We start from the raw sequence: 16025 nt of genomic DNA, 5'->3' as shown, positions 1-16025 counted from the left end.
CAAAAACCACAGTGATCACCTCATATTAATTTATTAAAGACAGCACATGGCTTCTTCCCGAAATGATCAGAATGAAATCTTTACATTGGTCTTATTCACTGCTATTTCCCCATGCCTAAGACTTAAGTAAATATATTTATGTTAAAATATTTGAAAAAATGGACAACAGTATTTTTCACTCAAGAACACATATATATAGCAGAAACTCAAGTTAGTCAAAAATTAGTCATTTTACAAAAGCAAACAATTGTGTTAGGTAGAGTGATTTCCATCTTTCCTGAAGGAGTGCTGGCTCAGGTTTAAATGATTTGGGCCTTGCCTTATCTGGGTAAAGAAGTAACATCATCATTTTCTTACAATATGCAAACTGAAGGTAGCATGACTCTGCACTTTAAAAGCATCTTATCCCTATAGAATTCAGTTCTTGAACTCAGACAATTTGTGTACCTGCCCATGTTTTCTGAACCATGTCTTCTAATCCCAAAGTTCTCTCATTCTTGGAGGTGTACCTAGTGGTGTGTTATTAAATGTTTAATAACTGGCTCTCCAGAAAAAGACAAAAACAACAAAATAAACAAACCTGATGTTAGCATTTTCCGTGGTATAAATACACGATGGCTAATTTCAAGCTAAGAGCATGGTATGAATGCTGCGTTTTGGAGATGTGCCTGTTTGGCTTTCATGAGTGGGGAGGATCTGGTTCCATCGCAACACTGGGCTTAAAAAAATTAGTCATTTTAACAATGAAAATATGGATTCACAGTATCCTTCATAAGAACTCAGGGGTCTGACTGGATATCTTCATAGCACTTACAACTAATTAACTATGTATAAAGTAATTGAATGTTTTTATCATGAGACAGACCATAAACTTCAAAGGCAGGGCTCATGACTACTGATCTCACCTGCAGGGCTTGGCACAGTGATGGGCTCATAGTGTGGACTCAATCAATCCTTGTTAACAAATGACTAGTTTATTCATCTAGCCCCATAATTTTTAAAACTCCTTTTAAGTTGTTGAATCCTTTATTCAAATTAAATCTTTCATCAAAATGCAGTGAATAAAGCAGATAAAAGAAGTGCCGTTATGCTTTGAGGGGGGGCCTAGACTCCAGCTTGCTGATCCTTTGCTTTGCCCACTACTGTGGTTCTTGAGGCACAAGTGGAGCCAGTAGGGCTCCTTAGGAAATCCTTTGGAAACCACTGAACCAGTGTAACTGCTTGGATTCCTTTCTGTAATTAATCATTAACAGAAGCTTGAATACCTCCTCTGCTGGGGAACTCACTCTTCCTAAGGGTGCTATTTCCTTGTTGGACTGCCTCCAGATTAAAATTTTTATTATACTGAGCTAAAATCTTTTTAGTCCCTAGAACTACCCTCTGGGAATGATAAGAAAAAGTCTAAATTTCCTTCTACATGAGAGTCTTTCAGATTTATAAAAGTTACTACAATAGTCCTCTTCTTTCGCCCTCCTTTCCCCTTTATTTTCTTCTTCTGTGTTTTTTCATATTGATAATATTTTGATTATATTAAAAATAAAACAATATGCTGCAGAAAGTATCATGTAATACAACAGTGACACAACTTCTTGTCCTGAGGTATTTGAAATGCAACAAAAAGGATAAATAATAATATAAAAGCATCCATGTTCTTACTACTCAATGAACAATAACTAATATATTGCCATAATTGCTTCTATTCTTTTGAAAGAAACAAACTTTACTAATAAAGCAAATAATCCTCTTTGGCAACTACCCTCAGGTCTATTACCTTTCTTCCCCACTCCAACCACTATTCTGGGTTTGCTGTGCATCCCTCAAATCTATTTTCATACTTCTTCACACATATGGATGCCTCTACATCCAGGCATACATACACTTGTGCTGTCCAGTATATAGGCACTAGCCAATGTGGTTATTTAAGTTTAAATTAATTGAAATAAAAATTTAAAAATCATTTCCTCCATTGCACTAGTCATATTCCAAGTGCTCAGTAGCCAAATGTAGTTAGTGCAGATATAGAACATTTCCATCATTGCAGAGAGCTCTGTTGGATGTTTCAATGATTTTAGTATGTGGTGTGCTTTTTAAATTTGGCATTAGGTTGTTGACATACACCTAACTGACATATAGGGAGGTCTAGTGTATTCCTTTAAACTGGCATAGAACATTTTATTTTATGAATATATGACTTTTTAAAATCTATTTCTCCCCATTTGTACATTAGAGTTGTTTTTATTCTTCTATCTGAAACAATGCTTCAATGAACATCTTCCTCTAGAATTAGTATCTAAAAATGAAAATGCTCTATCATAAGGTATGCATGTTTTCAGTATTTCTAGATATTGCCAAAATACTCTTCAAAGTGTTTGTACTTACTTCACTATTAATAGTGCATTAAAAAATAAATTTTCCCATATCCTTGCCAACATTGATATTGCTTATTAGTTTTTGCCATTGGGTTAGGTAAAAACGGTATTTTATTGATATCTCATTGTTTTAATTTTTGATTACTGACATGGTTTAAACATTGTCACATATTCATTGACTACTTACATTTAGTTTTTGTATATTGCCTATTCATATACTTTGTCCATTTTTTCATGGGGATTTTTGCCTTTTTCTTACTGATTTGTAGTAATTCATCATATTAACTTGCTTTTATTCCATTACTACACACACATACATACATAATTTAGGGTGTCCCAAAAATGTATACATACACACACTTTCTATAATTATAAAGACAGTGTTTCTTAAAATACACTTCATTTTATTTTATTTATTTATTTTTAAACATATCTTTATTGATTTCAGACAGAGGAAGGGAGGAGAGAGAGAGATAGAAACATCAATGATGAGAGAGTCATTGATCTGCTGCAGCCCACAACCTGGGCATGTGCCCTGAACCGGGAATCGAACCCTGATCGCCTGGATCCTAGGTCAACGCTCAACCGCTGAGCCACGCCCGGCTGGGCTACACTTTATTTTAAAAATTGGGCTATCAGCTGTCAAAGTGTGTATACATTTTTTTAGGACACCCTGTATACTTATTAGCCAGTAGACATACTGGATAATCTCTCATTTTTTTGTAATGTCTACATGGCACCCATTATAATATTTAAATATTCCTCCATTGATGGACATTTTGGTTATCTTAAGGGTTTTGTTCTCACAAATAATACTGGTACCTCATTGACTACAACCATTAACACTGTTCACTGAGTATTTCTGGCTCTTTATCTTCTGGCATCTGGTGATTGATTTCCTATGTTATCATATGTCCAGTCCTAGAAGAGCATCTAATTTCCAGTGTGAGATCCTCCAGAGCCTTCTTTCTATCTACTGCTTCGATCATTAGCACAGTTTGAGATGGCTAGTGCTCTGTGAGGGTGCTGGAGTGAGGATGACCACCGTAGTCAAAGGCTTTCTTCCACACCCTCCAGGTATTTCACATTGTACCTATAACATGAAAGAAAAACATTTTTTATTAAAAGCCACTAATACTTTGTGGTTGTTTATTGTCATAGCATAACCTAGTCTATCCTGATGGCCACGCCCTATTTCTAGTACTTACTAATTAAGAAAGTTTTTGGTTTTTTTTTAAGGAAATGAGGCTCACCTGACATGATTTAGAATCATAGAATTCTAGGAGTCAAGCAACCTTTAGCGGTCAGCTATTCCAATTCCTCTTCCTATTAAATATTTATCTCCTAAATCATAAATTCTGGAATCATGACTAAGATCAACAGCAAATTCCCTGGTCTTGTTTGTAGAACCCCGATTCTTTTATTTATCTATTTTTCAGTGATGGACATTTGCATTGTTTCCACTTTTCGGCTATTATGAATAGTGCTTCTATGAACATCCATGTGGGTTTTGTGCAAACATGTTTCTATTTGTCTTGGGCATATAGCTAGGAGTAGAATTGCTGAGTCATGTGGTAACTACGTTTAACTTTTTGAGGAACTGCCAAACAATATTCCAAAGTAGCTGCACGATATTCTCACCAGCCATTATGAGGGTTCCAATTTTTCCACATCCTCACCAACACTTGTTATTACCCATCTTTTTAACTATTGCCTTTCTAGTGGATATGAAGTATTTCATTGTGTTTTTGATTTGCATTTTCCTAATGACTAATGATGTTGAGCATCTTTTCATTTACTTATTGGCCACGTGTATATCTTTTTTGGAGAAATATCTGTTCAAATGCTTTACCCATTTATAAACTGCATATTTTTTTAAAATTTTTATTGATCTGCAAGTTTTTTATATATTCTCAATACAACCTCTATTTTCTCCAATTCAGTAGATTGTCTTTTTTACTGTCTTGACAGTGTCCTTTGAAGCACAAAAGTTGTAAATTTTGATAGTCCAATTTATCTAATTTTTCATTTTTCAATTGTGCTTGGATGTCGTATCTATTGCCTAACTCAATGTCATGAAGATTTACTTCTACATTTTCTTCTATGTGTATTATATTTTTAGCTCTTACATTTAAGTCTATAATCAATTTCGAGTTACTGTATATGATGTGATGAAGTGGTCCAACTTGATTCTTTTGTATGTGGATATCCAATTGTCCCAGTACCATTTGTTGAAAACACTCTTTTCCCTTTCTTAAAACTGAAAATATTTTTACCTGTTTCAGGCTTCTAGCACATTTCCTGATGAGCTCAGCAGTTAGTTCTTCATGGCTCCCTGACATTGGCTCATCTAAACCATTCACAGGCTATTTTTGTTTTCTCTGGAATGTAAGTGGCCTAAGGACAAACAATTTATTTTGCTTCAAGGGACGAAGTACTCTTATAATCTCACATTTTATTGTGTTTTTTTTTATCCCCACTTATCCATAGTCTTCTTTCCTTCTTCAATTTGAGAACCCTTTTCTTCACTGAAATGACAGAGGCAAAACAGGTGGATGGATTCTCAACCTCTTCTATTAACTTATATGCTGACTCCAAAACATTTAACTCTGCCTTTTTGCCCTCTTATACCTAAAGCTCTTTTGTCATCTTAACATTTCCTCCAATTTTCAGCTCATTGTGAGGCTTTACATTTCTGTAAATCAATGATTTATCTTATTAAAAATGTAAATCCACTTTTTTGTCTAGTCAGCTGCTACTATTTTTCCATGACACTAACATATCTATACAGAACATGATTCCAATAAAAAATGTTTGATGTGAAAGAAATTAGTATAATCCATACATTTTCCTTAACTTTTTATTTTGAAAAATTTCAAACCTAAGGAAAAGTTTAAAAATATATGATGTACATATATACACAATACATAATATATATGGACTCTCCAATTAGATTTTCATTTTTAACATTTTGCCACATTTACCTTCTCACCTCACTCTTTCATACATATACATATATGTGTACATACATGTGTATACATTTGTTATGTAAATATATCTTCTATATAGATAGACATATCTACATAGATATATTCTGAATCATTTGAAAATAAGTTTCAGATACAACTCTTAAGCCATAAATGCTTTGGCATAAAACTTTCAAGATTAAGGACACTACCACATCTCTTTAAGGCTGAGGATTACATTTTGTTGTCATGTTTCTTGTGTCTCTTCAATCTGGAAGAATTCTACTTTTCTTAAAAAAATTACAATGGCTCATTTGAACAGTCCAGGCCAGGTTTCTTGTAGAATACACCACATTCTGGATTTATCTGCCCTTTTCCTCAGTTTAACTTGTTCTAATACCCCCTATATATCCTTTTAATTTGTGCTTATATCTAGACTAGGGCTTCTTAACCTTCACTATTGACATTTGGGGCCAGATAATTCTTTCTTGTGGAGAGGCTGTCCTGTAGTTTTTAGATCTTTAGCAGCATCCCCAGCCTCTGCTCATTAGATGCAGTAACAACCCTCTGCACCACCTTTCCCTGCCTGCCCTGCTCTCCAACTATGACAAATAAAAATGTCTCCAGACATTGTCAAAGTGCCCAGGGGGGTAAGGGGATGGGGATCCACCCCTTGATTCAGAACCACAGGCTAGAAGCATGATGAAAATCAAGTTAAACAATTTTGGCAAGAATAGTTCTTAGATGATGTATATTTCTAATTGCACAATATCAGTAAGCACATAGTATCAGCTTTCCCCATTATTAGCAATTCTAGCTTTGGCCACTTGTTCAAGCAATTTTTTTTTTAAGGTAAAGCTATGTTTTCTATTTTATAAGTAAGTTATGGCTTGACACTTTGAGACCATGTGAAGAACCTGTACTCCTATAACCTTTTGCCCAGTGGCTTTTAGCATTCTCTGATGAACTTTGCCTGAATTATTTGTGGTTGATTTGAAAAATAGTGATTTTCTAATTCTATTATTTGTTTTACATTTAATCTCCAGTATTCCTCTGAAAGAAAATTTTTCATTCTCCTTTATTTTTAGTGGCACTCTGAACTCATGCATTTTCTTTATCCAATTTTTTTATTCAATTAATTATTGTAATTACTGTATTCTTTGTGATACTCGTACTGTCTGAAATTTCTCCACTGGAAATCCTCAACCATTCCTTAAAGCATATCCTAAAGCAGGGGAATTAAGTGTTTTGTGGAGCTTTTTATTAAAGTAATTGTAAGCACCACACAATGGTAATTTCTTAACTGTATTACACTGCATATGCGAACAAATGTGTGAAGACTTCACTTTTAACCAGTGAAGAATTCTGATGATTAGAACAACCTATATTTTCATAGTTAACAAGTTACATTAATTGCAAAATATAAATAATTAAGAGAAGATTCAACAAACAATAAAAATTAGCAATTTAATTTTGAATCATCTATTTACTTCAGAATGGTAATCTTTTCCTGACTCCTGGATATGACTGGTGCCCCAAAATTGAAATATACACCCGGACCAGCTTGACTCCTCAGTGGTTGGGCACTGACCTTGAAGGAGGAGGTCACTAGTTCTATTCCTGGTCAGGGCACATGCCCAGGTTTTGGGCTCAATCCCCAGCAGGGGGCATGCAGGAGGCAGCTGATCAATAGCTCTCTTTCATCACTGATGTTTCTCCCTCTCCCTTCCTCTTAGGAATCAATAAAAAAATTAAAAATTGAAATATACTTGTAGCATATATAGGGCGTACCACAAAAATGTATACACAAATTTTGAATAATTATAAAGGCAGCGTTTATTAAAATACATTTCATTTTCAAAATAGAGCTATCAGCTGTTAAATTGTTTATACATTTTGGGGGGACACCCTTTATATGGCCTTGTGTGTGTGTGTGTGTGTGTGTGTATATATATATATATAGTATACCACTGCTAATTGTAGGGAATAGGATAAGGTTACTTCTGTTTCTAAAAGTGCTTGGGAACGTATTACAACAGCATTAAAGCTCAGGAAAGCACCGCGATTTTAGGACTATGACTTTTGGGAAGCCGGAACGGCATAACCCAGTTAAAATGAGGGAATTTCGGCTCGGCCGGGCGCCGCTCAGCGGTTGAGCCCAGACCTTAGGATCCAGGCCATAGGGTTCGATTCCCAGTCAAGGCACATGCCCGGGTTGCCGGCTCGATCCCCAGTCGGGGGCGTCCAGGAGGTGGCTGATCAATGACTCTCATCATTGATGTTTCTACCTCTCTCTCTCCCTCTCCTTTCCTCTCTCTTAAATTAATAAAGACATATTTTTTAAAAAAGAGAAAATTTCGCATTAAGGATTTAGCTCCACGCCGGGCAATTATCCCCTTCTTCCCCAGTTCCAGGAGCGGCTCTGCTCAGATCCAGAGTCTGCTCTAAGTCTGTTTATGATAATGGCTTCAAATGAAACCACCGTGGTGATGGGATTTAAATCGACTCACCCTGGTACTTAGCAGCTGGGGCCAGTGCCACCGTACTCCCTCTGCTGCGCCCCTCAGAGGTGAATGACCGTGGAGGGTGGAGCATACTTTTAGGGAGCGACTCCCGGGCCGCGTGCCTCCTGATTGGCTGGCGTGGGTCTCAGCCGCCCAATCACATTAGAGCGTCTCGGGCGCCGCTCCGCGACGCCACTGCGCATGCCCACTCTGGGACCCGCTCTAGCTTTTCAGCCTCCCGAGAGCCTCGGGCACCGGCCAGTTGGCGGTGGGAGCCTCGCCCCGGGGTGCGCGCCTGTCAACACCACAGGGCCGCGCTGGGGCACTGCCCAGCCTAGTGGGGAAGCGCCTGGAACAAAGAGCACTGACCCGACTGCCCGGTTTTCCCACGTCCCTTAAGTGCAGGTTCTCTTGGGTTGACCACTCGCTTCCATTGTGGTGTCCGACCTGGACTTTCCGATTTGCCTGTGGGGACTGAAACGAAATCGACTGCGTTCTTTCTTTGCGTCCAGGCAGACAGAAAAGCGGGGTGAATGGAACGAGTCCTTATAAGAAAGTAAACTTTTTCCCTATGCAGAGGGGGCCTGGGAACCCCTTTCCTTTGAGTCTTACTGCCTGCAAGGCGGCCTTACCAGCGCCGCCACAACCCTGTCGGTCTCGGCGCCGGCGCTGCCCGCTCGCCCGGAGCGGGCCCTCGTCAGCGAGGGAAAGGCGGGCGTGACTTTCTGCTCTACAAAGAACCTCCCCAACTAGTTCCCAAGGCGTGCGACTCACAAAAGTGACCCCCACAAAAAACAACCAGCCTTTGGTGGAGAGGCGGCCTCGCGGTCCTGGCTAACAAACCGGCCCCTGCCTCCGGGCCCCAGCCCGTCCCCGGCTGGTGACCGCCTCCGGCGCGCCGCAGCCGCCCAGCCGCACACCGGGCCTGCCCCTGCGGCCGCTCGGAAAACGCGGCGAGCGGAACCCGCACGCGGAAGCGCGGGCCGCACTGAGCATGCCCAGTTGCAGAGCCGACCAGAGGAGTTTTTTTCTTTCTTTCTTTCTTTCTTTTTCTTTTCTTTCTTTCTTTCTTTTTTTCCCTTAGTCTCAAGTAGGAGGCCCCCCCCGCCTCCACCGCAGCCCCCCACCACCCCCGGCCTAAGCAGCTACCATGGCCGAGGTCCCCGGCGCGGCGTTGTCCCAGGCGGGTTGGTAAGTGGTGAGTCCCGCCGGCCGCGGATGCGGACCGGGGCCCCAAGGAGGGTTGGGGTTGGGGGCGGTGGGGTGCGTGTCGGGGTAGGCGGAGGCCGCCGCCCGCCCCCGGCCTCCCCCAGGCCCTCCGGGCCGGCTCCGCCCCCGGCGCCACGCGGAGCCGGCCGGGTCCCCCAGCTCCCCTGCGGGCGGCGGCGCGGCCTGGGCCCTGGGTGCCGGGCGGCGGGCCGGGGAGCCGCCGGGGGCAGGGGGCAGGGGGCCGGGGGCCGCGGGCAGGGCGGGGCGGGGCGGCCCAGGCCTGGCCCGGCCGGGGGGGACCTGCCGCGCCGTTCGCGCCTCTGCGGGGCGGGGGAGTTGCTGCGGCGGGACGAGGGGAGGCGAGGGCAGGGGAACCCAGTGCGGTGGCGGCGGAGGGTCGCGGCCGCGGGAGCGGAGGGCGGCGCTCAGCCCCGACCGCTGCCCCGCGCCTCTTCCTTCTCCTCCTTTCCAAGTGCAGCGGCGGGTGTGCCGCCGAGCCCCGCGCACACGCGCAACTTCTGAGCGGAGGCTGACCGCCTCGCCCGTGCGCGGGGGGGCTCCGGGCAACTTTTCTTGAAGGGATGGAGGTGTTTCTGGTTTTTAAAGACGTTCCATGTCGAGATTTTAAGGCTCTGAAGGCAATAAAACATCGTAGGAAATTAAGCGGTGTCTGAACTGCGGCCATTACAGTTGTAAACATCCAGTTGAACTCGGTAACGCTTCCCCAGGCCTGCGCCGGCGGCCTGAGAGGGAGCGGCGAGGGGGCCCGGCCCTGCGCCCTGGAAGTTCACGACCTTCGTGACAGGGGAGAGGGAGGCGTGGGAAAGGACAGGCAGAGAAGCGGAAAATAGTGGGACACTGCACCGGGCAGCGGGCGGCTGTGCAGTCGGAGTGGAGAGGAAGGGGAGTTAATTTCCTGGAGGAGTGGGCTTGGAAGGGGGGTGAGCGGAAGGCTTTGGGGCGCCGGAGCTGCTGGGGACGGGGCGCCGCGGGAGGACAGAGCCGGTGCCTCTGCAGGACTGACGCTAGGTCCGTGCGCCTCGTGGTCGTGGGAGGATGTCCAGTGAGGACATCCAGAAAGTGTGGGGCTAGGCTATGGAGGGTACAGGTGCCTAAATATGTGGATTTGATATGGCGAATAAAGTTTTTGATTAGAGTCATGTAATAATACCTGTATTTTGAAGAAGCTGCTCTTGGTTTGACAGCCACCCCATTTTTTTTAGGTGGAGACTGAGTCACAGAACTGTTAAGGAACTTTCCAAAATTGACATAGCTGGAAAGGGAGGGATGGAGGTGATCTCTGGAGCGCCAGTTCCCATGAGGGTGCTTTTAACTGTTATGTGCGATTGTTCCTACAGTGTTTGTGTAGAACGCTGTTGGCATAACAAACTGTAGTTTAAAACTTGCCTCATTTAGTATTATTTTGTTCTTGCAACTGGAATCTCTTCTTTCAGTAGTTTTTTTTTAAAAAATAGTTTTGATACTTCATTATTTGTTTATTTTTAAAAATATGTCTTTGTTGATTTCAGGGAGAGGGGGAGAGAGAGATAGGAACATCAACGATGAGAGAGTCACTGATGGGCTGCCTCAGGCAAGGCCCCCCACTGGGGATCCAGCCCACACGTGGGGCATGTGCCCTGACCGGGAATTGAACTGGGATGTCCAGGATCGTAGGTCGATGCTCAACCGGGACTCTTCTTTCAGTATTTTTACCTCACAAGGTTGTCTTGGATAATCTTGGATCACTCTTCCATTTGAATTCCCCATTTTTCATTAGATTGAGCCTTAGTTCCTCAAACTAGTTCAATGATTTCATTTACAAACTTAGTCTTTTACTGCTTTCCAGCACCACTCCACCTCCTTTAGAAAGGCTAGTCTCATTATTTTGGTTCCAAACACATACTAAATTGTTCTTCTTTGGACTCCTGACTCCTTAAGAGTGGAGAACTACATCTTATTTTTCTGTGTACCTGTAGTGCCAGAGAGCACATTACATTTTAGGTTCTCAGTAAAGTCTGATACAATTGACCTTGGAATGACCCTGCCAGTTAGAATTCCCTAGCTAAGGTCTCTAACCAAGCGTAGGCAAAATTCCTCTGTTTGCTATTTTGTTATAAATCCCGAGCAATGTTATATTGTAACGTGTGTCACTTTGTATTACAAATTACCTGTTTCACTTCCACCAAACTGTATTACTTTTATATGACTGACTCATAAAGGGAGGAGTAATCTGTGGGTTTGATAAAACTCTTATCTAAGAGTTGGGGAGTGTGACGTAATTTCACTCCCCAACTGTTAGAAAACTCTTGGCCGGCCTTCCTGCCTTCCTGCCTTCCTGCCTTCCTGCCTTCCTGCCTCCCTGCCTCCCTGCCTCCCTGCCTCCCTTCCCTCCCTCCCCTCCCTCCCCTCCCTCCCTCCCTCCCTCCCTTCCTTCCTTCCTTCCTTCCCCCCCCCCCTCTCTCTCTCTCTCTAAGGGGGGGGGGAGAGAAAGAAACATTGATTTATTGTTCCACTTATTTATGCAGTCATTGGTTGATTCTCATATGTGCCCTGATGGGGATGGAACCCAAAACCTTAGCATATGGGAATGACTCTAACCAAGTGAGCTACCTGGCCAGGGCCTCTGATGGGTCTTGAACAGACTAAACTTAAGCCAAAGAAGATGAGGATCTCCTAGGTTTTCAGTGGTCTGTATTGTAATAGATCTTATATTTAGGTAGAGACTTACTACTATGTTAAAATTCAGACTCTAAAAAGTTTAGGCAGAGAAGAGCACTGGAAGGAGAATTTCTGACCGTAGAGCAGCTTTGACCAATTCATTCCAGTTCTGACATGCTGAGTTTCATCTAACCCTTGAAATACTCTGTTATTGTCACTGACAAAACCATATTTCTTTGAACTCGGCTTGTAGGACCTGAAAAGAAATAGATGCTAAAACACCTAAACTATTATTAAATCCATTCTGTCATTTTCACCGAAAATACTAGGTTAGGGAAATATTTAGTGCTGAAAAACTTGTTTCTGAAAATGTGATCTTCAGGGAGTACAGATAATCTATATAGACTGATCTATTATTCCAACTTGCTATTTTTTAATACATTTTTCCCCCCTAAGTCTTTATTCTTCATTAGAACCCCACACAAATCAATATTTTAAAGTACAACTCCAATAGTAGCTACACACACACAGCTTTTAATTTTAAATCAGCAAAACCTAATGCTTTCTGTGCTACTGGAAACTAAGAATATATATATATATATAAAATTAGATTTTGCTGATTTGAACTTAAAAGTTTTAGGGACTTCTACAGTATAGTGATTATGTTTAAATAATGCACTAAATGGTACACTGAGTCTATGTAATGCTTAATTAAATGCATGGAATAATATCACTGAGAGAGTTGACTTGATTTGTCTAGGTAACAGGTTTACTTCACCCTGCCTGTTTTGTTTTTTCTCTTTGGAGATTTCCAGTAAGGGGGAATTGTGTGTTTCTACTAACCTTTGAATCTTTTGCATTTTCTTATAAATATCAACCTTTGAAACTTTTTAAAAATAGAAACCATTGAAGAACAAAAATTCAAGTTAATTTAAAGATAATTTAAAGATCTAATTGGTTTACTGAATGATTCATGAATCAGACAGCATCCCATCTAGTAAATAGAAACGTGTCCTGAGGAGGGAGAGGCTGAAACTGGAATTAGGTTAGGTACTAAGTGTCGGTGGGGCTTACACATTTAGGGTCTGTTGTTTCTTTTCTGTTGGTCCTCACCTGAGGATATTTTTTTCTGTCGATTTTTCAGAGAGAGTGGAAGGGAGGGGGAGAGACAGAGAGAAACATCAGTGTGAGAGACACATCCATCAGTTGCCACCTCCCACACAGGCCCTGACCAGCCTGGGGATCAAGCCTGCAACTGAGGTACATATACCCTTGGCCAGGAATCGAACCCTAGACCCTTCAGTCCAACGACCAACACTCTAACCACTGAGCCAAAGCAGCTAGGGCTGTTGTTTCTTTTTAACAAAAGATATTAAGGGAACATAATCAACTGTGCTTGTGTTTTTGAAAAGATATTTTTCATAGAATTATTGATTGTATAGCTTAACTCCCTCAGTGTGGAGATGAGAAAACTGAAACACAGAGAGTGTGAACAATTTACTCAGTCATAAGTGGCAGACCAAGAATAGATCCCAAAGGTCTGGAATAAGCATTCAGTACTCATTTCCACCAAGCTGTGGTGACCACTTCTAATTGATATTGCTGATCAAAAAACAGCCCATTTTAAAATTGAACCCGGGATTTTAAATCACTTTGTGGTATGTAAATTTACTTTCTTACTTGGGAAAGGTAAGGTGCTTATCCTGTGGAGTGATTGGGCTCAGGTATTGGGCTCAGGGAAATCTTTACCTTTCAGTGGCTCATCTAATTGCTGATTAAGTTTATCTGAAAATCTGGTTAATTTTTTAAAGTCAAAGAATATCTGAAAAAGTAACACACTATACTGTATATTTTTGCCTAATCCAGTAGTTTTGAGTTGAAGGACACCAAAGGTAGCCTTAGAAATAGTGTGTTTCCATTTTATTCTGAAAGAACCTACGTATTTCCTTAGAATCTCTAGGTTTCTGACATCCAAGGTTTAACTGGTTAAACCTTGTGCTCAGGAGTTGTGCTTAGGAATTTGGGGGTTTTTGTTTGTTTGTTTGTTTGTTTGTTGGATAGGCTGGGGTTAGAGGTGAAATCAAGGAACACAAAGGTCTCCTTCGTACCTTGTCCCCTTTGAATCTCACCTTCTCTTTTGGGTGTTCTCTCCTTGATTGCTGGTGCTACCACCTTACTGATTGATATCCTCAGGCTCAAGTGTGTGCTAAACTTCATTTTTTTATTTCACCTTTGAACAACTAAGAAAGGCTACAGATTATAAAAATCTTTATCAAAACTCAGTACTAGAGGAGAACCGCCGTGGGATAGAGAAAACAAGAAGCACAGTGGCATTGTGGACTGTGAAGTGGTTATTGCCGTTGTCCTGAGGGGCCTGCCCTGCTGTTGTGCATGTTGCCTTGAGGTGGCTACTCCAGAGAAGTGGAGCAGCTTCAGGACTTTCCGCGGGAATGCCTAATTCCTGGCTCTTGACCTGTACACAGATGGAGACCTTCCCAAACACATTCATGATCAAGACCAAAACAGTCAGATTCCTGTTCTGCATTCCACTCCTGTGCCTTTCTTGTTTGTTTGGTTTCAGTTTTCTGAGACACACCTGTTCCCCAGGAGATGGCTAGTGAATGATCTCAGTCTTCAAATAAGAAACAGCCTTCGCAGCATCATAATATACTTTCCATACTGTCACATGATCCACTATTAGTAACCAGCCATACAATAAGAGTTTATGCAAAGGCTATTTCAGTGTAACTCTTAGGCATAGGTATATTTGTAAAGAATATTGGGAGTTCTTTGTAAGGTTGTATATTCAGTACAGGGTTTTTTATTATCTAGATTTACAGAATACTTAATCATTACCACTTTGATATAAACATACCTTTGGTACACTGTTTTGGAAAGGATCAGAACTGTTAAAACACTTTTTGGATGAAACAATAATAGAACACTAGAAGAAACCAATTGCTTTACACTTGGTTTTCAGGGGAGCTTATTGGAGACATCCTTCTATTTTGAAATATTTCTTGTTTCTTTAATGAGCATTTGTAACTATTTCTTCAGTTTATATTGTTTGTGTAATTACAGTGTTCAAAGGTAATAAGCCTTCTTGACTTTGTGTCACATATGTTATATATATGTGTATGTATGTATATATATTGCCTGGTTGCTTCTGTAGGTATTGTAAACTGCTAAAAATGACTGGATATTTTGTTAAACTGTGCAAGTTTTCAGGTTTAAGGTGCTGCTTTCAGTGATTTTTTTTTGGTGAATAACCTATAAATCTAGTTTCAACTGCCGGTAGACTTGACTGCCTGAAGCATAAAGGCAGTATAAAAAGAAACTTGCTACCTCAGCAAGTTGAAAATAATTTTCTCCTCTCACACAGCAGCATTTGCTAAATCAAGTAAAAATTGCATAGTAACATTTCAAGAATCATAAAAATACAACTATATTCCTTTTTTGGCTTATGTTTTCTCTTTTTGACAATAGAATGTGGGCATTTTGACTTACCATGTTATAGTTAAGTTCCATCTCTCTAGAAATTCTGATTTTTTGAAAGGTGTAAGATTTGGAAGTAGCTGAAGAACACTACCTCCAGATAATTTTTAGAAGGAGTGCCCAGCCGGGCGTGGCTCAGCGGTTGAGCGTCGACCTGGGATCCAGGCGATCAGGGTGCAATTCCCAGTCAGGGCACATGCCCGGGTTGCGGGCTCGATCAATGACTCTCTCATCATTGATGTTTCTGTCTCTCTCCCTCTCCTTTCCTCTCTCTGAAATCAATAAAGATGTATTTAAAAAAAAAAAAAGAGCAGACTGCATTCCCAGCAATACAAAATTTTTATGTGCAGTTGAGAAACATTTGTGAAGCCATAGAATGACACACAAAAACAGAGAATGTGGGAGGAGGGGACACAACTGTGTTGTCATAATGTAAAGTCTTAAGGGTGTCAAATCAAAGGTGATGATGGCAGAAAAGAAGCACACTGGTCATGCAGAGAACAGGCAGCACATTGGGCGGCAGGGTTGACAGAGCTCGTGTGTACCTTAGTACTGTGACCCCGTAACATCCCTTCGGTGGTCTGGGTCTGTGCACATGTGGGCGCTTCTCACACATGTTGGGTACATCACATCTACCCAACAAGACATCTTGTTGTGACAGGCACTTTCTTTAGTAGAGTGCTGCCGAAGGTATAATAGTCTTACAGCAATGGTCAGTTATAACGCAGAGGATTATGTAACCCTATACAGTAATGTCTGTACTGAAATACATGTAGCAAATACATATTCCTCTTTTGCACAAAGCACTGTGTTGGAATGGTGTA

The 16025-nt window shown here is 41.5% G+C and overlaps 1 protein-coding gene across 6 annotated transcripts in view; it reads left to right on the top strand.

Moving 5' to 3' along the window:
* The first annotated feature begins 8094 nt into the window (after nucleotides 1–8094).
* TDRD3 (tudor domain containing 3) overlaps nucleotides 8095–16025 on the top strand; it is a 146969-nt gene continuing 139038 nt past the window's right edge. For 2 of the 6 annotated variants that reach the window (XM_081130804.1, XM_081130803.1), the window contains exon 1: nucleotides 8095–9030. In XM_081130804.1, the coding sequence (XP_080986930.1) occupies nucleotides 8990–9030 (41 nt within the window). In that variant the 5' untranslated portion in view covers nucleotides 8095–8989. Of the gene's footprint in view, nucleotides 9038–16025 lie in introns of all 6 variants that reach the window. The other 4 variants (XM_081130807.1, XM_081130805.1, XM_081130808.1 and 1 more) reach the window with 3 other exon arrangements.

Source organism: Miniopterus schreibersii (genome assembly GCF_964146895.1).
Source record: "Miniopterus schreibersii genome assembly, chromosome: 2".
Taxonomy (NCBI): domain Eukaryota; kingdom Metazoa; phylum Chordata; class Mammalia; order Chiroptera; family Miniopteridae; genus Miniopterus; species Miniopterus schreibersii.
Note: the sequence above shows the minus strand (reverse complement) of the source record. Positions and strands in the feature narration are given on the sequence as shown.